At 37.2% G+C, this 23,868-nt stretch overlaps 1 protein-coding gene across 1 annotated transcript in view; it reads right to left on the reverse strand.

Moving 5' to 3' along the window:
- Positions 1-23,868, reverse strand: part of LOC122804911 (sterol 26-hydroxylase, mitochondrial-like) — a 755,523-nt gene that overhangs the window by 651,219 nt on the left and 80,436 nt on the right. The window contains exon 2 of the mRNA XM_044075121.1: positions 14,724-14,914. Coding sequence (XP_043931056.1) covers positions 14,724-14,914 — 191 coding nt within the window. The remainder of the gene's footprint in view (positions 1-14,723; positions 14,915-23,868) is intronic.

Below are 23,868 nucleotides of genomic sequence, written 5' to 3' on the forward strand. Positions count from 1 at the left end.
TTCCTGTGGCTCCTTTTAAATTTTCTATATCCAAGCTGTACTTGGCACTTAAATCTCCCTTACATACTCTAAAGCCATATTTGAGAGATGAGAACTTGGGCTTCTCTTCATACATCACACCTCTGTGAAAGGGAAGCAAGGTCATGTACAGCTTCCCATGTTTACATACATACATAAACACATACATACATATAAATATTTCAGGCATCGGCAATAATGCCCCTCTAGCCTTACAAGATACCAACACAGTTATTTCTATAATAAATATCCAGGTTGTTTTTAAAATATCTAAACCAGTACTTATTTTAAGGTAATTTCATAGCTCTCAACCTTCCATCTCTAAAATGAGGAAGACTGGCCTTCATGATGTGGAACAAATGGGCAAAATGTGGAACACATACTAATTGCTTACTAACAACTTCAACTAGGAAGGTCATAGGATGGTTAAAATATGCTGGTTTTATAAAAAGATCATTTAATGAATTAATATGACTCATTTCTATTTGCCATAGATATAAGTCAAAAACTTCCTAACACTGAATATATGACAGACCTTTTCGATGTGGAACTTCGAGGAACACCAACTTTTTTAAGACCCTAAGTGCGGTACATTCCTCTTAATGAGGTACACTTGAGAGTTGTGAGTAATTTGGTAATATATTCCATGCATCAGTTACACTTTCAGAAAACTCTTCTCATTCTTATAGAATATTCCACATAGGCTGTCTGATGATTCTCCACTCCTTTTAATAATGCAAACATTCCCAGAAGTAGTTGCCTCTAAATGCCCTATATACCTGAATATGGTCTCATCTTAAATATCTATATGAGACACTGTACAGGTTTGGATATTTTAGTCTTTTATGATAGCTTAAATGTTCATGTCCATGGATGCCCTCAATATATTTCTGCTGTGATGTTTCCAATTTACTCATAATTGTTTTCTTATAAGGATTCCATACTGTTATTCCATACTCAGGCTTGGCTCTAATGTAACTAACAAACAATGCCTTCATCATTTCTGCTTTTCTAGACTTTATATTTTTTAATACAATGTATAAGTTCTGCAACTATGATTAATTAATTAGTTGACATGATTAGAAAACTCAGAGATGGATCTATCTGTATAACTTGTTCCTTAAATTAATCTACAGTTTCAATCGGTGTGTCCTGTATTAAATATTCACATTTCAGTCTATGTCTTCCAAATCTTACATGCTTACTTTTTGATTATTTAACAGCATATTATTCTCTTGTGCCTAAACTGTCAATTTAGTCAAGTTCTTTTGCAGACATGCCCCATCTGTAACATATGTAATCAGTTTACCCATTTTCAAGTCATCTGCATTTAGACTGTAGAACACCTCAGGACAGCTGAAAAGTTAGAGGGTGGTGATACTCTAGTGATCTGAGAGAGAGAGAGAGAGAGAGAAAGAGAGAGAGAATGGGTCTAAGGCAGAGCCTGTTAGGACACCCTGACTGTAACCTAGAATTTCACCTATACAGTTGCTGTATGATACTTGCTATGTCCTATTTGAAAGTTATGCAGCTATTCATCAAATCAAGAGTACATCAATACCTAGGTGTTCTAATTTATTACAATCTAATGATTAGTGTTTTGCGTATGACCCTATTAAAAGCTGAGGTTAAATCTATATATATATATATATATATATATATATATATATATATATATATATTACATCACAGCACAATGTTTCCTTTATAGCTGTTATTATATTGTTATAGAATATCATACTACAGGTGGTAATAGATCTATTTTCAACACATACATGCTGATATATGGTTTCAAGTCTCAACCTTTCCCATTCTGACAATAGTTTATCTAATCTATTCTTCTCCATTATTTTTCCACAGCATGAAAGTAAACTTATAAGTTTGGTTACTCTGGGTTTGTCCTTTTCCCCTTTTTCTATAAAGACAAATTTAAAAAGTGCATTTCTTTAATCTTGAGGAATCCTCCCATATTTAAATGGCCTAGTGAATAACAGATATAATGGTACTGTAAATTCAATACCAAGTGTTCTCAGGTCATTATTATTATTTCTGTCTCCTCCCTATGCTTTGTTTGGATCCAGTTTGCACAGTTCTTTTTCAATATAATCAAAATTGATTTCAGTATTTGAGGTTAGCTGGATGTCGCTAGGACAATTTCTCACCCCATTTGTGTAGCCAAACTGCTTTACACAAGATTTTTTTAAATATATCTACAATCTGTTGTGTCTGAGAAAAAAAATTATAATCTACAGACAGTTTATCAGTTTGTATGTCTTTACTCCTACCACATATTATGTATCTATAAAATGGTTTCTTATTATGCTTAATATTTTTATATAATTTTTTAGAAATTGTTTGTGATGTTGTCTTATACTATATTTAATTTGTCTGTTCAGTGTGTTTATTTCAGTTTTCGAAGTCATAGTTTGACCTTTATTCCATTTCTTAAATTGTTTTGTCTTTGATCTTAATCAAGTATCTTTTTTCTTATGAAAATATATCCTCTGGATGTTGTGCGCCCATTATTTCTGTTTTGAAACTTGCCACATACATTCCTCCTGCAGTTTTTCCGAACATTTAGTTTTACAATAGTACTGCTTTGCTTCCATATAATGTGTTATTAATCTTCTATGCATTGGTTTAGATTTCAGTTTGGCAGATATATCTAGCAACAATTTAACCTTTATACCCTCATGATCAGTGCACAACAATGGTGGTTCATAGGTTCATATGTGTTTACTAGGCTAACAACCACAAGGGCCTTTTTAAGCTTAGCCATGCATCCTAAATCTGACAAGTTATGATACCATTAATAAGTGGAAGCATGGGCCTGGGAGATGAACTATTCACAGGTTACCTGCATCCATTAGAGATATAGGTGCCAAACCAGGGATGAATTTCCAGTCTCCCATCCAATTGTCCAAGTTGCACTTGAATTAGGTTAGGGAGGAACTCTGCTTCACATGAATGGGAAGCCTGTTCCATAGATGTGGTAGTCTCTGGGATATATACCTATCTCTCCAGCAGGTCCTAGTTATATCATAGGCAAGGTTTACGTCTTTAGAGCAGGTAATTCTGGTGCTGTTTGTGGAGATGCAGGAGGTCCATCAGAGTAGTGTCTGACAATGCCATGTATGCCAGGCACAGAGCTCCCCTCAAAAGCCTGTAGGAGACAGAATACAGGGATAGGACCTTGAGGTGGTCTGCATAGGACATACTACTTATGCCCTGTATTCTTTTAGTGAGAAACCTCTGTGGATATTCCAATTGTTAGATATGCCTGGTTAGGTACATACCAAAAGGGGCATTGTACTCAATGATAGGTCTGATGAATGCTGCATACAATGGAACAATGACCTCCTTGGACTTAGATGCCATACCTTTGTTTATAAGTTATGTAACACAGAATGATTTCCTCACCACTGTAGACACGTGATGACATGTAGACATGTGATGGTAAAACTTGATGTGAGGTAGCAGTCATTTCTTTTGCAACACAAACAATGTTTATTACGTTACAGTCCATGGTAGGTTTTTTTTTTTTTTTATAAATCTGAAGCAATTGTTGTTCATGAACTTATGTGACAAATAATTTCTTAACTAATGCTGTCAAATCAATATTATTTCACTATGTTTCTAGTAGATTTAAGTCTTCAGCCACAATTATTCTTCTCTCCTGTGTTTCGTACAAGAGATATATGAATTCCTCTAGCTTATTAGCACTTGGCTTTGGTGATCTATAAACTCTAACAATTATTGTATGTTCCAGGGTTGTCTTTTTTGTCACATTAATATGATCAAACAAATGACTGGTGACAGAAACATGGCCAGAACAAATACAGACCAGCAATGAGACTGCAGGGAGGCAAACAACTTGGAACAAATAGCCCAACGATTGACCTAGGTTTCGTCTTTATTAGACTTCTTCAGAATACAAATGATAAAAACCACACACTTTTTATATAAAACACATGATGATGACATCATCAAACAATCAATGCAGAAGACCAGCTTTCAAAATAAAAGCAACAGAACCATCATGAATAAAAATTACAAGCTGTAACAAAAACAGCCTAATAAGCCCCTGCAAATGATAAATAATGATAATAAAAACATTTACAAAAACAATAAATTAAATGTGTTCATGCATGAACATATTGATAGTGAAGAAAAGGAAACCTGTAACCAAACCTAACCCAAAATATTCCTTAATCTCAGAATAAGCTTGATGCTAATGTAGTCATTGATGCCTGGGAAGACTAAAGCATTCAATTTCAACTGCCATTTCATCTCACAGATGTCTAGATAAACTTCAAGCTGGTTACCCTGATTGCCAACCAGTACTTGCTGTATCACACTATATTTAAAAAGGTGACTAGCATTAGACTCAATATGCCTGTATAAGGCATTTGTCTTTTTCTTCAATCTAATGTCAGATTGATGCTCCATAATGCGGTCCCTAAATGCCCTACAGGTCTTCCCAATGTAGAAAGCCGGGCATTGCTGACATAAGGCCATATAAACAACACACCTGCTATAACAATCAAAGTGGGCCCTGGACCTAATGGTGATCCCAGTCACTTTGAATTCAGAACCAGTAGAATTAATCAAATGACAGATGCTACATCTACCACACTTAAAGGTGCCCCTACTCCTGTTGGTAGTACATTGGGGAACATTATCCCTTTCCAGTAGTTGCTTAAACGAACGACTTGTCCTAAAAACACATCTAGGCGGAACCCCCAATTTGTCACTAACACATTTATCTAAATTCAAAAATTTCCAGTTACTTCTAACTATCTCAGAAATATAAGGTGCATCAAAGGAATAGGTGGTGATGAAGAAAAGCCCTTCACCCTCATTACCCCGTATATATCTACCACCAATCTCGGGTTCAACTGCAATAATACCTCCACTCTCACCTTCTTTAACATTGGCAACCAAAGGCTCAGAATTGGACTTACCATGTAATAATGCCCAATAAATACCATTTAGTCTCTTAGATGTAACCTCTTCAGCAATACAGAAACATGGCCTCAAGCTGAATACAAAAAAATGCATCAACATCCCCTTTGGGGAGAGTGACATCCCCACATATTATCAAATTAATAACAACGTCCTAGGCATGCAGTCAGTTGTGAGGGATTTAGGTACCCAGATTAATAGCAACTTGACTTTTGACCACTATGTTGCTTCCATTGTACGGAAAGCTTTCTACATGGCCCACCTCATAAGTAAGGGTATCTCATCCAGGGGCAAGGAGGTCATAACATCCCTGTATTATTCCCTTATAAGGCCCATTATTGAGTACAATGCCCCATTCAGCATGTACCTCGCAAAGTACATGCAGCAGCTGGACAGACCACAGAGATTCCTCACCAGGAGAGTCCAGGGCCTCAAAAATCTACCATGCACAGATAGTCTAAAAGCCCTATCCCTCTACTTTGTTTCATACAGACTCCTCAGAATAGACCTCTGCCATACAAGGCAATCTCAGACCCCGCCTTGATGGGACTGCTGCATATCCACAAGTCAAACTCCACTCGAGTAACCCGCACATGCGGCGTCAACCTGGTCTGTGACATCAATAGCACTTGTTGGCAGGACAGATTTGTGTCCAAGAGACTCCTCCATCTATGGAATAGACTCCCACTCCACATCAAGCAGAGTACCTCTTTACCCCTTTTTAAGCACAACCTGGATAACTGGATGGGAAATAGAAAATACATCCCTGGGATTCCACCCATGTCCCTGCTGGACAGGGGCATTGCATGCTGATTTGTCTATGCATGGGTTAAACTCTTGGCTAGGCTTATAAAGGCCTCAGGGCCAATAGCCTAGCAACTTCCTATGATCCTATGATCCCATGATCCACAGTATTGGTGCTATTAATGAGCATGTAATAATCACAGGCCTCATAACAATCTTTAAACCCTATTATAACACCTCCACCTGTTTTTATTAGAATGTTTGTTACAGTAAAAACATTTTGTCTCCATAGGGTATCCTGCTCATCCCCATTTTCCTCTTTTCAGTCTCTGCCTAACTCTTCTGTTCTTATGTGGTATCCTTTGCCAGAGGGAGGTCTCTATCAGCAGGTGTCAAAGGGTTGTTCTATGTTCTTATTAATTCTACCTGACACTTCTGTAGGCATTACTTAACATGTCCAGTCTTGCCCAAATTCTCAGACTTCTCTCCAGCTTTACTCTCCTCTACCTTTCTTCCATCATTTTTCTTTCTCTTTATTAAGCCCTCGCCACTGTCCAAATTTACATCCACATTGTATTCTCTACCTATTTCACTTTCCTCTCTGTCCTACATATACATGAATGCAGACCACCTATATCTCATCTTGGAGCATTCTCATACTCCACTTCTCCCAGATACATCTAAGTCTGAAATGTACTAACGTGCTCTGTGTTTTCCTAAATTTCTTATATTCATCTCTACTACATTCTTCCTTATTATCCATCTAAAGTGTTCAGGTAAACTTAAACATAAACCTGGTCTAGGAAAATATTATACCCCTCTATTAATTTCTCTCTCTTTCCCATCTGCCATGCTGTACAGCTTGTACTCCCATCTTACTAAGCCTTAAAAATTGCCCATCTCAGCTGTGGAAAGATTAACAACAAATATGATATACTCAAGGCTTGAACTGTTGCAAATAACTCTAATATCTTACTTGTTTCTGAAATCTGTCCCAAACTATTCTCTCCTCTCTTCTCTCTTTTTCTGTCATAGTTACAGCTTTTCATATGTTTAGTATTGGCAGACCAGATCCTAAGTCTGATGGTGGCTTACTGCTTTTAATTAAAAAAATAACCATGTCCCATTACAGACCATTCACTGTGTGAAGATAATTCTGCATAGGTTCATAGGTTCATAGGTTAGTACACACTAAACTAAGTAATTACCCAAATACTGTTAGATAAAATCATTGTAGTTTCTCCCTTGACAAACTCCTGGAAACTCTCTCCGTGGGTCAGTAATAGAAAAAAAAAACGTTACTTTTTTAGGTGGCGTCAATGTCAACTGGTTGGGTTCCTAAACAACAAAGTTCACCAACTGTCCTTAACGGATGGATTGTCTCTCATAAGCTGCCAGTTCTCTTACTCACCTGAATACTGCTACAGTCAGTGCCCCTTTACTGGGTATTATTTTCTAGATATTATTCTTAACTAGTATCTCTGACATTGTACATTATGTTTTCTATTCTTCCCAGATCTCCTAATATACTAATGCCCTGCTTTTACAGTGTGATCCTTAAAAAAAGAAGAAAGAAATGCCTCTGGTCACTATTTCCAGGTACTCCATTTTCTCTCACAAAGACTCTTTTCCATTTTTTTAACTTATCTCCTTGGGCCAGTTCCAGTTCTACAGTATGGATAACTTTGAATATGCTATGAAGCTATTTAATAATCTATTATTTCCTGTTCAGAACTGAATCTGCTCTGTTAAACACAGCTCCTTCTGAAATAAAAGGAGTTGGTGGTTTACTTGTGAAAAAAACAACTGGTGCATTCAAGCGATGGGGCATGAAAGTCATGAAAAAAAAAGCATTGTCATGCAAATCACAATTTCTTCCTTATTTTAAGAATCATTGTTAGAAAGGAGAAAAAAACAAGTCCACTTTATTGTAAAACAAACACAATATATGGATAATTCTAAAACTAGTCAGAAATCAGGTATGCTATTGGTTCTTCTAGAAGTCTGCAACCTTTCTATGCAATTTTAACTAACTGTAATTCTTCTTTAAAAGACATTGGTGAGCTGCTTAAAGATTACTTTATTACTCAGACATTATCACATCTTTTTATTGATCTCTGTCTGTATCCACCAGTTGTTAACCACTTTTGTCCTATCTTATGATCTCCCCAAATTCCATTTAAATCTTTTTTCTGCACTAAGGTTTACAAGTCACTTGTCCAATCTGATCTTTCTTGCCTTCCACCCCCATGAGTCTCTTCATTCCAAATTCCTTACCCAGTTCATAAAATATGTGTTTATGTCTCCACCCTATCTTATTAACCTCTCCATTTCTAAAGGTATTATTACTAGTGCATGGAAATCAGTCATTAACACATCCGCCCAAAAATAAAAAAATTCTCCACACCAGAAGTCTATAGACTTATAACGAGTCTCCTTCCGCATGCCAAAATATTTCAAAGGCAGGTATTCAAGTCCTCTATCTTGCCCAAGAACAATGTTTAATTGATGCCAAGCCCATCTTCCTGTCTGATATTACCTCTCTTATGGCCCTCCTCCAAGTTACAGATTCCATAAACAAAAATATAAAGAAAGGCTACTTTACAGGAGTTCTGTTTATAGATTTTGGATGTGTTTTGACTCTGTTAAATGCCTATTTTTCTTTCCAGACTTTTTTCCATAGATCCTGGTGCTGCTCCCTTTATTTTGTTCACTTATAACCTTTCCCCCAGATGTATTAAAATTCTGATTGGCAAATACTCCTCATCTTGATCTTTTCAAATGGCAGCTGTTGTTTTCTGCAGAAAACTTATTATTGATACAAACATGGGGAAGGATATTTCCATACAAAATACAAGTTTGCCCCACAAACAGTGTCTTCTTCCCTTCTTCTTAACTCAGTGGTCTCATTTGAGACTCCCATATCCTATATTCATACAAATACCTGGCAGTCTTACTTGATACATCTTCATAATTTCATCATTACATTGACCACACACTAAGAAGTGCTCTACCTCAAATAAACTCTCCTATAATTCTGCTTGTCTAATGGCTCTCAGTTCTTTTTTTTCTTTGTATTTTTTGCATGTATGTCTGCTGACCATCACTCCCCTCCTACTGGAGCACATTAATCGTTTTCTCTCACAAAGACCTCCCAAATCAGAGGTAAGTGCCAAATGGAAGTGGACTTATCCACACAGCTAAAGATGTTGTTTGTGCTCTTGATCACAATTGGATGATCAGGCAATGAGGGTGTTTCTATTTTTAGCCCTTAACTCAGTGCTTGGGGACTGATATGATGGCCCACATCACCACTGAGGCTTACTGTGCTCTCAGTATGTGAAAGAATGTTGTTATCCACATGACAATGAGGGCCACCATTACTGGCTTGGTAATCCAAGTTCATGTCTCTAGGTAATGGCTGTAACTTCATCACATGCATGCATTTACTCGCATGTTGAGAAAGAGACAACTGAATCACCATTCCCTCCCCAGTGCAAATTGTTTCTCTTCTTCCAGTATTTGATCACTATTTAAACTGGTTATCTAGGTCAGAGTGAGTGCTTTATCCTTCTATACCATAAAGTTAGTTGATTGATACTGATTCTTGAAATGCCGGAATATGCCTTTCATCGGGTAAAACATTGTAGCCACAAAACACTTAAACTCTTCAGGTCACTGTGTTAAAATCTTTAGATTTATTTGTTCTGCCTGATACTAGATTACAGCAATATTTTTCTTTAAGTATGGTAACTGCCCAGCTAATACAGGCAGGAACACTCTCCTTTTCTCTTCAGATTTATAAGCAAGCTTTTGTATTTTAATGTCACAAAACTACTCCACTTTCTAACAAACTGCTACCTGTTTTACTGTAGTACCTCTTACAGCCCCAACAACAAGGCCCAGTATCTCTCATCAGTACTCAGTTCTTCTTATCATACATTAAAAATGCATTTTCAAAAAGGCTTCCACAATACAGAACTCCCAACAGAAATATAAAACCTACCCTGCAGGACTACATTACTGTCATATGTTATACTGTTGTCTAATTAAAAATGAAGCATTAACTAAAGATGATCAGGATTATACTTAACTTGTTCTAGGTTACTGTAGTAAGTTAAATATACTATCTTTAAAATGTGTTTTTCATGGGTGCATAGATGCCCTGTTATTTTTGTTACTATATCCATATTACTGTAATACTGCTGCCCTTGACTATTTTAACAATGCTACTTTATTAAACTATTTGTTCTTCCTGATATTCTGTGTAAACTGCATATTATTTGTTGAGTTGTTTTAATTTCCTTTGATATGCATTTAGAGTTTAACTTACATGGCTGGAAAGGGTTTTTTGGATGCAGTACTAGTAAGTTCCATATACCGGATTAACAAATGAATTCAAAAAGAGGAAACATAAATAAAATCTGTAATAAGATTAATAGACGAGCAAGCAAAGTGCACATAGTCAACAGGTGCCCTCCCTTCCAAAAAAGCCACCAGGCAGAAGCCAAAAACAAAAATCAGAGTCTGCAGTGAATATTACTTATTAACTTTCAGCCATTTGTCCAAAGTAAATCATTAATCAGCAAGCGCTTACAATCATTTCAAAATCCAAGGTCACAAGATAGGATAAACACATTCACCTTGGTTATTGGACAGCAGTATTGAGTTATGGAATAGCACATAAAGTAAATTTCACATACATATAAGGTCATATACTCCAAACATGCAGTATATCTTAACTGGTTTATAAATATGCACATAGATGAATTAGTTGAGTCTTAGACACCCACAGACAGTGAATCAGTTTACACAGATTATTTTCTTATTCATATTGTCCCTTGTGACTGCACCACCATTAAGCCTCTACCATCCATCTCACCCACTCATTCACAGTTTCACCACAGCCATTCAACCCTCCCATCTTTCCAGTGGAAGTTAAGCTCCTGGCAACATATTGTTAAACTACTGGCTGCTAGGTCCAGAGCATAGAGGACTGGTCATCATCTAAGAAGCCATAAAAGATGGATACTTTTCCCCTAGATTTTATTCTTGTCTGTGACTGATTGCACAAAGTTTAACAATGTAGCCACACTGCAATGCACACAGTTTCTTGCAAAAGCTTAACCACTGGGATAGTGGATTTCAGAGCATGGTGAGTACGCATATCTTCATACCTTTTTGCAATATTCTACAACACCTGTTTTTGCTAGAAGCTGGTCACACAACAGTTTGAGCTGACTCTGTCTCCCAGGATGATTGAGTTGGTGTCAGCCTCTAACCCACTTTTACCATCCATCATCAGTTACTTCATCACCAGGTCACTAGTTGAAATTGTCTTCTAAGTCTTATCCAGGGCTTTATGCCGCTGCACCTCAGGGCTAACTGTTGTGAATGTATGTTGGTTCCTTTTTTTTGTTAGATGATAACCTTTTGCACCACTGACCTTCCCCTTGTAAGACTGAATTCTTGAAGGATTCAGCTAGACTATATACCAACTGGAGAGGTTTGTAGGTCTCCACTGGTATTTTACTGCTTTGAAGGATAATGATTGTGTAGCTACTTTCAGGTCACAGAGGGTTCATTGTGACTAATCAAGCATGTGACCTTATTAGACCTCTCAACTGTTCCTATTCTGGCGGAACACTTCTATTTTCAGGCTTGATTTACCCCTGCACATAATATTGCTATTTTGGGGGGTGTCCCTATTTCCAGGATTGATTTATCCTTTCACACAATTTTCTGTGTCCTCTTTCAAATAATATGATTTATGAAGTTGCCTAGAGTACAGAAAATCACACTATATGACTACATGACCAATGCACTAATGGTGCCAATTTAAACAAAGAGGACAAACATCTTGTTATCATTTTTTTTCAGAAGCAAAAATAAATGACTTTCTGTGGTAGAATTTTGCAATACAGTTCATCATAATCTACAGATATCTGTCTCTTTGGTAGTGTGATTATATTTTCCCATTGTTTTCTAACTTTCTGTTTTTATACATGTATTTCTGAGTAGTGTCCCACATTCCTTTCAGTGGCATTTGTACTTATTATCAGTGTCTGCAAGTTGAGAGATATGTAACTAATATCAACAAAGTGTGAATGTACCCTGTTTCTGTTTTGTTCTATTTTGTGACTCCTATACAACTTTGCAACTGTTTTGTATGGTTTCTCTACAGACGATCAAGTTGAAATTCTTTGAGAGACTTTTCCCTTCTTGAGTTTGTGCAAACATGGACTTGGTACATATAAGTTTGGTGGAGTGCAGTAATTTGCTTTAGAATGTCATTAGTGCTGACTCAAAGACCTATTAATTTTCTAGTTGCTGCTAATGTCTACTTTGAATGGTTCATTAAAAAACCTTGTTCTTGGTTGGATTTATTAGTAGAAACAGTGCAAACAAGATCATATGGCACGAAACACTAAGTTGAAGTCTCCCATAAAATCTGTAAGAGATAAACAACAAGAAGCTGATTTCATTCAGTTGTCTTAATTTAATTCCTTTATTTCAGCCATTCCTCTTGTGAAATACCTTTGTACACCACTAAAAGAACAAAATAATTAGCTAACATGATTACTTCAGTTAAAGGCATTTAAAAGTTGGGTAACACGTTCCAAAAGCCTTCAGTTGTTGAAATTCTCCACAGGTGATTGCTAGGACCCACAGCAAGTTATCGGAAATAATTTTTGCAAGTACACCAAGCACCACAAGCCTATCTAGAACAGTAATTACATCATAAAGATACTGGTTGTCATTTACTGAAATTTATTAAGCAACACTGTATGAATTCTCCTATGTGCAGGCACACCTCATTTTTTTTCATTTCTAAATACCTGGCTCATGTATTACTCTCACATCACCCTATAGCTTTGTTATGTATGACAAGACAAGATGGTTTATCTTCAGTACCAACATCCAAATGTCATTTTAAGTTACATTTCTCCTTCTCCATTACTTTTCTTAATATTATTTCCTTTTCACCTTCCTTTTCTCTTTATTTCCCAACCTGGGTTCTTTCCCAGAAGTTCTGTCTATCAGAGACATCTGTCTTATCTGTCCATCTAGGGATGAAAGGCTGGGTGGCAGACTATCAGGCCCTTACACTGATTTTTTTTCTGTTCTGCCCATCATATTCTTCCCATAAAATGTGCAGTGACAGCAAGGCAGCACACATAAGCCATACTGCATGGATTAATTAATTAATATCTTTCATAGTTCTTAAGGAAGCAAGGACAAATCTCAAAAGATCACAGACGAATCCAGAAATAATCAGGGAAAATCAGAGACATTTCTAAAATATTATTATTATTAGCTGAAGGCACTGACAGAATAAGAAAATGTGGATTAATATACAATTTCTGAAGCAAAAGAAGTCTATAACTCTAATTATTGTCATTATTTATTAAATGTAATTCACCACCTTTTCTGCAAAAAATACCAATTTTAGGAGGGATTAAGAGGGACAGAGGTAAAATCTGAGTCAAAATTAGGGATGTTCCTGAACGTCAGGGACAATTGAAAGGTATGGTGCCTTTCTATTTGTCTGCCTGCTGTTGGTCTCTCTCTGGACTCCAGCAAGGAGCTATCAGACAGTAGACAAAACGGGTCTATATTATCAGACCGAAAGTGTATATGTGTGACTATATGAAAGTTGACACATAATGCACAAAACCTAAAAATAGCAAATGGCCATGTAAGTGAATTTTTCCCTTGGGGAAAAAAACTTATGCAGCTGTTCGCTAAATAAAAATAATTTAACATCATAAACAGGTGGGGGCTTTGCTCCCCACACCCTGCAACATGGGGGGCTCAGCCCCCCTCACCCCCTAACTAAATATACCAACTCCGAGATCACACTATAAGGAAGGAAAGGGCAACTCCGTGAAGTTGGGCCAACTATCTCCTTGCCCTATGACATATTCATCGAATCGCATGTGTCACTGTTTCCATATTCACTTAGAAGCATTTTCTTGCTTCTAATATAGACCCAACAAAACAACACTGCACAAAAAAAAAAAAACAGATAACCCTTAGCAACTGAAATCTTTTCTCCTCACTGGATGGGTTTTGTAGCATCACAACAGCAGTACACCTGTTGCCCCATCAGGCAAGGATGAATATATTATGGTTCTAAATAACTTATCAATGTTATGTGCTAAGGTTACGATTATTTCAGTCCACCTTCTGAAAATCCACTTCATTTCAGTTTATTCCATAATTGTCTCGTGGCCATGTTATGATCAATGTCAATGTCTCAGCACATTGCATACTCACCTTTGATGTCATGAACCCCCTATACCAAATACTTGGAGTTCTGTTCCAGTACTTATGTGACAGTCTAGCTTGAGTGGGTTTTGCAATTCTGAGATACCAGCCTTTAAATAAGATGTAAAACCCAAAATCCCATCTACCTTTTATTGCAGCTTACTTGGATGTGAAACATTCTATAGCACATATCAAAAGGCCAGAAGAATTTTCTTAGTGTCCTAAGCCAATTTTCTGCAGGCAGTATGAATATCACCTAAGGTCTCTCTTGACAAGTAGCCTATGGACTTGTGGGACGAAGTCATTCAATAAAAGTAAGGGAAACAAACAAACACATGTTAAACCAGACACATTGATGCTCATTGTTTCCTAAAGGTTTGTTGTAATTCTGATGTACTTCCAGATTTTTTCACAATGTATGTACTACATGACTGTAGTGTGCATTATTTTTTATCACTTATATCCAAAGATAGCCATGATATGAGGCCCATTCATAATAAGCTAGGTTTCTTTGTTGCTAGAACATGATAAGCTACATTTAAAAGATTTTGAAAGCAGTGCAGTCACCATTCTTGTGTTTTATGTGTTCATAATGTTTTCAAGCTCTTTCGGCTCTTTCTCTTTCAGATAAATCATATGTGATCACCTTTAGTGTGCAACTCAAAGACCTATTTATCTCATTCATTGAGAACACATAGTGAGTGTGAATAAAACAAATCACTTACTTGGTATGCATTCCAGGGGCTTGTTCTCTCATTGTTATATACTCTTTCCAGTGAGGTAAGTCACACCGCACTGGGTACTTTCCTTCCTGTTTGATTACCTGCTGTATCAACTCTGCACTTGCTACATTGACAAGATGAAATTTGCCAAATTTAGACTGCCAGATTGGACCATATATTTTTTTCTGTTCCAGCTGCAAGTGGTGAAGAAAAAAAGAAAAAAATATAGCAGATATAAATCACCAGGTCTGACGTTGTAATGAACAGGACTAATTCACCAGTATGGAAAATTAAAGTATGCATAAATATTAATGATTGTTTATTCTGATTTCTGAGTAGGATTATATGTGTGTTATGTATTACTAAGGTATGCTATGAAGAACAAGATTTGCTAGAAAACTGTCATTTGAGACTTAAATGGCATGTCCCATCACTCACCAAAAACATGAATGATTTGAAAATAAATGAATACATTCTTCAATTGCAAATATGTTTTCTAAACTTTCTGTATAATGAGCATGCTGCAAAGTTAACCACACCAGGTATAAATATGAATGTAAAACCTGCTGCCATGTAATGCAATATTGACAGGAATAAAGAACAAGGAATAGTTAATCCACATTTTTGTGCAAAGATAAATCTGAAAACATCAAAGAGACAAGCTTCAGCACTACTGTCATAATGCAACTTTGACTGTATTTGGCCATTGTCAAAACAACGAACATATAAATAAATAAATAAAACGTAATGATTGTTATCTTCTAATGGTAGATGGGACTTGCAGATTTCAGGGTTTGCCTCACTGCTAAGTTTCTGTCAGACTCCCCCGTGTACAGGCCTAGAATAAAAAGCAAAAGAATGAGTCTAAATCTAAAATGGTGACTCCATGATAGTCTGAAAGGCTCTGTTTAGATAGGAGTACTGAAACCTTCTGTCTCTGGAACCAGGTGTTGGGGGGAGGGGGCCACCAGAGAGTGACTGGTAGCCAGGATACCTATGTAAATTGTTCTGCCTCAGCCTGAAATTACTCCCTGGAGCCATTTTGGCAAATAATGATCAGAAGTGCAAAATGTACTGTTTCATTTGGTAAATATATGCTAGGTTGAAAGTCAGTTACTCAATGGCCCATTTTTCAAATGTATTTGGCATGACCCATGTAAGTTCAGAGTGGGTTATATAAAGGAAGGGTAAACATTATTGTCTGTCTCTCCAGGCAAACAGCTCTGTTCATTAGTGCGCATTAGTGAGGGGGGAGGGGTTGAAAAAATGTGCCATATCCGTTTCAGGAAAGAACCTGCACCTGGAATGTCTGTCTTCTGAAATGCAGCGAGCTCTTTGTTAATTAAATAATTTTAGGAGTTACAGGAGGTAAAGTCTACTGCATAAAAAGTGGGGGGATTTGTTAATACATATGTAAATTACATATCTGATTCAAAAGTTGAATTTGATTGATCTGAACTATGAAGCAATGTCATGATGTTCATATGGCTCTTGCGTTTGCTGAATGTCTCCGAAGGGATCTGTCCTGGGACCCCTCTTGTTCGGCATTTATTTCTCAGATGTTAAAGCAAACATGGGAGGGTTGTGGCTGACAAAGTTCGCAGATGACTGCAAACTAGTCGATACACCAGCGGACACATACATCCTACAAAAAGGCCTCACAGAAACGGACAACTGGTGCCAGAGTCACGGCCTTAAACAAAATGCCAAAAAATGTATAGTCATCCCCTTTGGGAAAAACAAAGTACCCACAAATTATCACATAGACAGCAACCCACCGAGTATGGAAAAAGTAATCAGAGACCTAGGGACCCATCTCATTTGATACCCACGTTGCCAAAGTGGTTAGAAAAACATTCTACCTTGCACACCTCATCATGAAGGGATTCACATCCAGATCCAAGGATGTCATTGTACCCCTATACTCCTCCCTCATCAGACCCATGATTGAGTACAATGCCCCATTTGGTATGTACCTCACCCGACATTTGCAACAGCTGGAGAGACCACAAAAGTACCTCACCAAGAGGATCAAGGGTCTCCAACATATGCCTTATTCTGCCAGACTAAAGAAACTTCAGCTCTATTCAGTAGCATACCGCCTGCTCAGAGGTGATCTCCAAGGCCATGTCCAATCAGGATGTGATGGACATGTTCCACCTCAAAAAATCCAAATCCATCAGGACCACGAGAGCTAAAGACTTAAACCTCAGCACAAGTATGATTAGGACATGCTGGAGGGATAGATTCATAACCCAGAGGCTTCCCATGCTTTGGAACAAGATTCCAGTTCATATTAGGCAGAGCCCCTCACTGACTCTCTTCAAGAGAAATCTTGATGAGTGGATGGGAGATTTCACATCTGTGTCACTGCTAGACAGGGGCACAGTAAACTAATTCTATTATATAAGGGGACCTTCATTGTGTCACTACTAGACAGAGGCACAGTATTCTAAATTTACTCTGTACATTTTTGTACCATTTCATGGGGTGGCAAAAGCCACATCACTATGGCTAGGCTTACAAATGCCCCAGGGCAGATAGCCTAGTACTAAACTATGAAACTATGAAACTATATGACCTCATATTATTTCCCTATGCCTTATAACCATTTTGATTTTTCTAGGAAGTCACTGAGGATTACAGTTGGTCAATAAAGCCAAACATTATAGCTTGAAATTTATTGTACAGAAAATGTATGTTTATGTAAAATATGTTGTCATCTTAACTTTTTTAAATGAATTAAAGTAATATTTAAAATTGTCCTCCTGATTATGAGCCTTTGTCCCCACATTATCACTAGCTTGGTACAGAATTTGGGAGCAAAAAAGTCGAGAGGTATAACTGATGTCTTGGCATCAAGCTTAGAGTCTAAAAGGTAAAATGCTTTGGTTGGGTACAGTGTCAGCTGCGGGATAGACATAAAAAGAATGGTTTTAGGGCAATCTAACCTCTGGTAAATGCAATTCACTGAAACATAACCTCAGTGACAGGCAAGGAGTAGGCACTGCTGCAGAAAGTGGACAAATTCTGCCTAGATCTACTAAGACTTGCCTTTATGTAAAAACTGAGCTCTGGAGCCAGAATTCTAAATCTTGGATGCCTTCTCTGTCTCCTGCTCTGTAGCTGTTGTCTGTGAGAGGACCCAGGTGGTTGCCAGAATACTTCCATTTAACTAGCTGATAGCCACTCAGTTGGATTTTTGTGAGATAACAAAATTACTTCCCTACAGCTGTATGTCACAAACCAGAATCTTTTCACAGTTGTTTGCGATTATTCATCAAACAGCTTTACGGAACATTTGGCCTCAGAGCAGAAGGGATGCTTCTGAAGCTCCTCCTAAAGATTTTATTGTCTCACTGGGAGGTTTCAGTTCTGATGTGGACAATAACTGAGACATTACAAGGACATCATTGGAAAGGGCAGCCTCCCAAATTTAAAACTGAGTGGTGAGATGCCATTAGACTTCTGGGTAAGCTACAGACCTCCTCTAAAAACACCATATTTGAACATAATGATGAGTTTAACATACTTGATGCCAGAAGGACAATAGATCAGGGATCAATGCATGACTTTATAATTATGTTATCAGACCCAAAGCCAGATGCTTTGGACACTCAGGTTAAGGGAGAGGAAGTGCTGTTAAATGGTCACCACTCATATCTGTCAAGTTTTTGCTCAACAATCAGTTACAAAGTCAAAAATAATGAGGGAAAAAGGCCAAAAATCAAGGACAATTTTAAAATATTTAATTCACTTAATCAAACAAAAATATTTGCATCAACATGCATTTTCTGGATAATACAAAATATGAAACTCTAATGTCTGTCATTATTGAGTGATCATAATCCTCAGTGATTTACCAGAAAATCTAAAATTTTCCAAGGGACAGGACAAAACTATAAAGAAAAATTCAGGATGTTTTGTAAAATGAGGGACAGCCGAGTGCTATGTCAGTATTCCATGAGTTGGTTTCACCAGATGATGCATCAATCAGACAGACCAGGAGATCTGAGGAGTAGTTAGGGTCTCTTTAAAACATGTAGTTTAGACTTCTGTACATGCTAAGTCCAGCTCCTACATAAAAGCAAGCTTCAGCCATGTCCTAAGTGAACACAGCTGAAGTTTAAACAAACCAAGTTCAACTGGTCAATTACTGCAGCAACAGTAAGGACCTGTGTGACCAGAGGTAAATCAGTGCACTTTATGGTGTTGATTCCTGAACTTACTGAAGGACAATAATACTGAAAAAACCTATCAGACTGAAGAAGGCAGACTACTGAGCAATGCTCACAACAATGAGTCAGCTGACGGGTATCAACAGACCAAGACACCTTCAGTGACTGTGCTACTGAATCAAAAGCTAGAATATGGGAGAGGTTTGGCAAGCCCACAGAGAAGGTCTACTGAGTGGTCAAAAAAGTTGGACAAATGGTTCAGTACAGCAGGAGGTGATGCTGGGACAATGAGTAGGCTGTGCTAAGCAAAGATGGGGAAGCAATGCTTACTAATTGGGAAATTGCTAGGAACTGGGACGAACATGTTGATGAACTTCTTATCTCTGTAGACATACCCTCCTTTCAGGATGCAGTATCGCAAGTCTGTAGTTGGCTCAATTTTAAGTTCAGGAGATTTTTTTTTTGTCAAAAGATCTTTACATTAACAAGAAAATGAACACTGTGTAACAATAAATTTAAACAAATATCATATAGCTAAAAATGAATTATATCTGCAAAAATAATTTCCTCAAGAGCAAGATTCACACAAATGACCTTATGGAGGATGATCCCTCTCCTTTGGTTTCCGGGCAGATGACCCTTATTTTCCAATCTTTCACATCACGCTGCAGTTTTATAAGAGTTATAAAACTGTCACTCACCGGGGTGCTTGCTTCTTTTGTTGCCTCATTATTACTAAGGAGGCAGTTATCAGTCCTTTGTAATCTCTTGTATCCTTTGTCAAGATCCTGGGTACACTCCTTAACATTAGTTTGTGACAAAGTTACCCTTCTAAGTTCTACCACTACCAACAAAGAAGAGTTTTTTTATCACACAGCATTTCTCCCATTTTAACAGTGTTTTCCAAAAGCATTTTCCTTTTGATGTTGTTAATAAGTATTGTCAATACACAGTAAGTTTGATTAAACAGGAAAAATAAATATTCCCATAACACAAACTCAGGAAGAAGTTGGTGCACTCTGTTTAATGTGTTAGAATTATGCTATGTTCTGAACAGCCTACTCAGAACATCATTAACACTGAAATAATAATGTGCCGAAAGAATTCAGCAACACTTTGCAACGATTATCACTACTTCTAGAGTGCTAAGTCATACTACCACAAAACGCATAAAAGGGTAGATCAGAGTCTAATAAACATAAGTGAGTTCTCCAAATATGTAACTATGCCAAAAAGCTGAAATTATGAGTGGTGTACAATAGGCTGCAAATTTAAGTAACATGATGGTAAGCTATATAGATATTAATAAAAACTAAAACAAAAACTAGGTACAGATAACACAAAGATAGTTGCACACCCCTCAGGTTCAATAATACCACTGTACCATATTACAATATATGAACAATTCAGATGAGCTTTAATTTTAACAAAATAATTTTGCAACATGTAACACACCAAATTTGGGATCTCTGGCTACATGTATAGCATGTCCTGCACTCTATGTAGGTACAACCAATAGAAAGCTGAAAGATCACATTTCAAAACAATATTCTTAAATGACTCATAATGTTGTTGACAAATACGCTACTTAAACATGTTTCTAATACATCTGAATGTCATCTTTGTTTTAAGTTCGGAAGCGTGCAAAATATTTCTTTTAATAAAACAGGAGGTGACATATTTACTGAGACTGACTGTATGAAATATGACTGATTTACCAGGTTAAGGGCTGTTGTAGTAGCATGTCTTAATGTAACTATAAATGTCGTTCGGCTTTTCCCAGTTAGGGGTCACTAAAGCAGAACTCCAATCCGCTAATGATTGGCAGTGGATTTTTATGGTGCTGAGTTGCCAACCCAATGCCCAACCTTCAAGGAAGGCACGCCCATACCTCCCTGCATGTGTTTAACGTCACTTGACCATGGGAAGGACATGTAGACTCCACACAGAAGGCACTCCAGCCGAGAATCGAACAGGAGAACCTCTTGCTGGGAGGCGACAACGCTAACCGCTGCACCACTGCAGTCTTCGCATGTCTTAATGTAACTGCTAGTCTAAAATCTGTTTTGAAAAAGAGTCAGCAGAAACTTAGAGTTGAATTACATTAAAAATGTATTTTAATGAAACTAGTTTTATTAAAACTTAGTGCAGGGATTTAAGGCTATAAACTGTAATTCTTGTGGTGCAGGGTTCGATTCTCTCAGCCTTCATGTGCCTACTGTGTGACCTTGAGCAAGTCACTTAACCAGACAGTGCTTAGGGCCAAATGGAAATTTGGGTTAGGCTCCTGAATTGTCCCCTGGACTGCAAACCTGACAACATATGAACTTCTAATGGCATTTTCTAGTAACTGATCTTCTTTTATTTATTTATTTATTTTTTGTGTTTGACAAAGGTATGTATGTTATGATTTGTCTGCTAAAATCACACAGTGAGTATGTTGTGAATAATCAACATCATGCAATGTATATTTCATCAATGGTGATTAAATGTATAAGGTTTTATCATCTGATGAAGAGTTCTGTGTAAAAAGTGAGAATACTCTTTGTTAATATGCTCCAACTAGAGACCTTAACTCTACCAACAAACTCCTACTATATATCAGTAAATTATTTAACATTGCTGTAGACTGTCTCTACTCCCACTATGTTTCAGAACTCTGGAATAAAGTCTGTACATAACTTAAAACAGACAGATAATGTTAACACATTCAAAACCCATGTTTAAACAGCACTTGCACTTAAACCAAAGCTGGCTCTGGTCTTCTTGTTCACGTGATTAAGTCTTCTCCTCAGATCTCTCCTAAACAACAACTCTAGCACCTCTGTATTTTCTAACCTACCTACTCTATCTTACCTCATAAAATCTCATTAAGTCTCAGACTGTATCTTTCTCAATGCCTTCTCCCCTCCTTGACTGCTAACTCTGCACAGTCTGTCTTTCCTATCATTTCATGAACCTACTTTTTCTTTCATTAATTCTAAATCAAATTACTGCTATCTGAATATACTTATACAGCTACTATCATCCAAGCAAATACCCTCCGTTCTATTTCCTTGCTCCCGTATATACTGAATAGGTGTATCCACTGTTTCTCATTGCGTCTCATTCTCTACGGATGCTTTCACTGCATGTTAATTTCTTTCTCTGTTTTTAGTACATGTACTCACATTATTTTCATGTGGAAATGTATGCTGTTTGTGTAAAATGCTCTACACATGTGGAAATTGTTTCATTTTTATGTAATATATGTGATTTGGCTGTTGAGCTTTTCTACCTGGGCCTTCTCTGAAAATGGGTTTTCACCCAGTTGAACTTTCATGGTGAACAAAGACAAATAGATGATTAGACGATCAATTTCTGTAGCCAGCACCCAGCAATTTAAAGCTACTACTCCAGCAACAAATGGCTGGAGCGCCTCCTGTGTGGAGTCTGCATGTCCTCTCCGCGGTCAAGTAGAGTTCGAAAGACATGCGTGAATGGGCGTGCCTTCGTTGAAGGTTGGGTGTCATGCTGGCACCTCGGCACCATAAAAATCTACTGCCAATCATTAGCAAACTGGAGTTCAGCTGTGGCAATGCCTAACCGGGAAAAGCCGAAAGAAAAACAAACTCCAGCAACAAAAACAGCACACAAGAAGCAGGCACAGTCAGCAGCCAGTATGACATGCACTCTGTAGTACATGACTGATAACATAATCATAATCAGCTGCAGTTTCTAACTTCTATGGAGTTTGCAAATGGTTCAGAGTTCTTGCCTTTAGATGAACAAGAAACTTATCTGGTTCACTAACAAAACTCATACCAAGTACTTACCCTCCCATTTCCTGCTGCTGTACTAAAATGGCAGAAATCTTCAACACGCTGTTACAGTGATTTGTGATGGCTCTTTCAAGAACTGCATGGAATTTATGAAGGCATATTTGTTAGTAGCCATGACTGATGTCCAGTTAACAAGTAAAAAAGAAAGAAAGAAAGAAAGAAAGAAAGAAAGAAAGAAAGAAAGAAAGAAAGAAAGAAAAAAGATGGATACATGTGAAATGTGTGTGTGTGTGTGTGTGTGTGTGTGTGTGTGTGTGTGTGTGTGTGTGTGTGTGTGTGTGTGTGTGTGCGTGTGTGTGTGTTCTTTTTCCTGTTGGCTAGTGAAAAGTAATAGAATTTGAATTTTGTCTAGCTTATAGAAGTGCAATTTATATTTAGATGCTGTATACTTATGACTACGAGACCTAGCAATTGTCCCTGCTTTGGAGGTGCATTCCTATTTTCTGGAGTGATCTACCCCTGCAAATGATACCCCTATTTTTGGAGGTAAGTCCCTATTTTCAGGCTTGATTTTCCCCTTTATACAATTTTCTGAATCACCATCATCACACTTGATTTTTGGCACTGTCTAGTATACAGAAAACCATACTACATGACTAACATGCTAGTGACACCAATAATTTAAAGAAAGTGGGGATACATCTTGTCTCTCCTTTTTTCAGAAGCAAAAATAAATTATATAATTTATATAAAAATAAAATTTTGCAATAGAATTCATTAAAGTCTTTACATTTTACATTGCCTCTTTGGTAATGTGTATAGTGTTGTTTCTCCTTTTTGTCACTCTTATTTTTAAGCACATGTCTCTGAGTAGTATCCCATATTCCTTCTGCAGGTGGAAAGAGGTATGCTCAATTTGTCATTCAAATTTTATTCTAAATAGATATCCATATTTTTGGTTGGATGTACTTACTTTTCAAGGTCCTGTGTAGCTATTTTCAGTGTCTAGAGGTTAAGATGTGTACTTGACATTACATCAAGAAATTCGTCTCATGAACTTCTTAATTAAGCTACTTGCAGAAATCCAAACAAAATATAATATATGCAACTGACAAATATAAATGACTATCACTCAACATGCACAATTAGCACTGAAGATATCAGATTGCTCTACAGTACTGTCATGTTATCTATTGCCATAAAATACAC

Source organism: Protopterus annectens, chromosome 6.part0, assembly GCF_019279795.1.
Source record: "Protopterus annectens isolate FY-2018-M chromosome 6.part0, PAN1.0, whole genome shotgun sequence".
Taxonomy (NCBI): Eukaryota; Metazoa; Chordata; order Ceratodontiformes; family Protopteridae; genus Protopterus; species Protopterus annectens.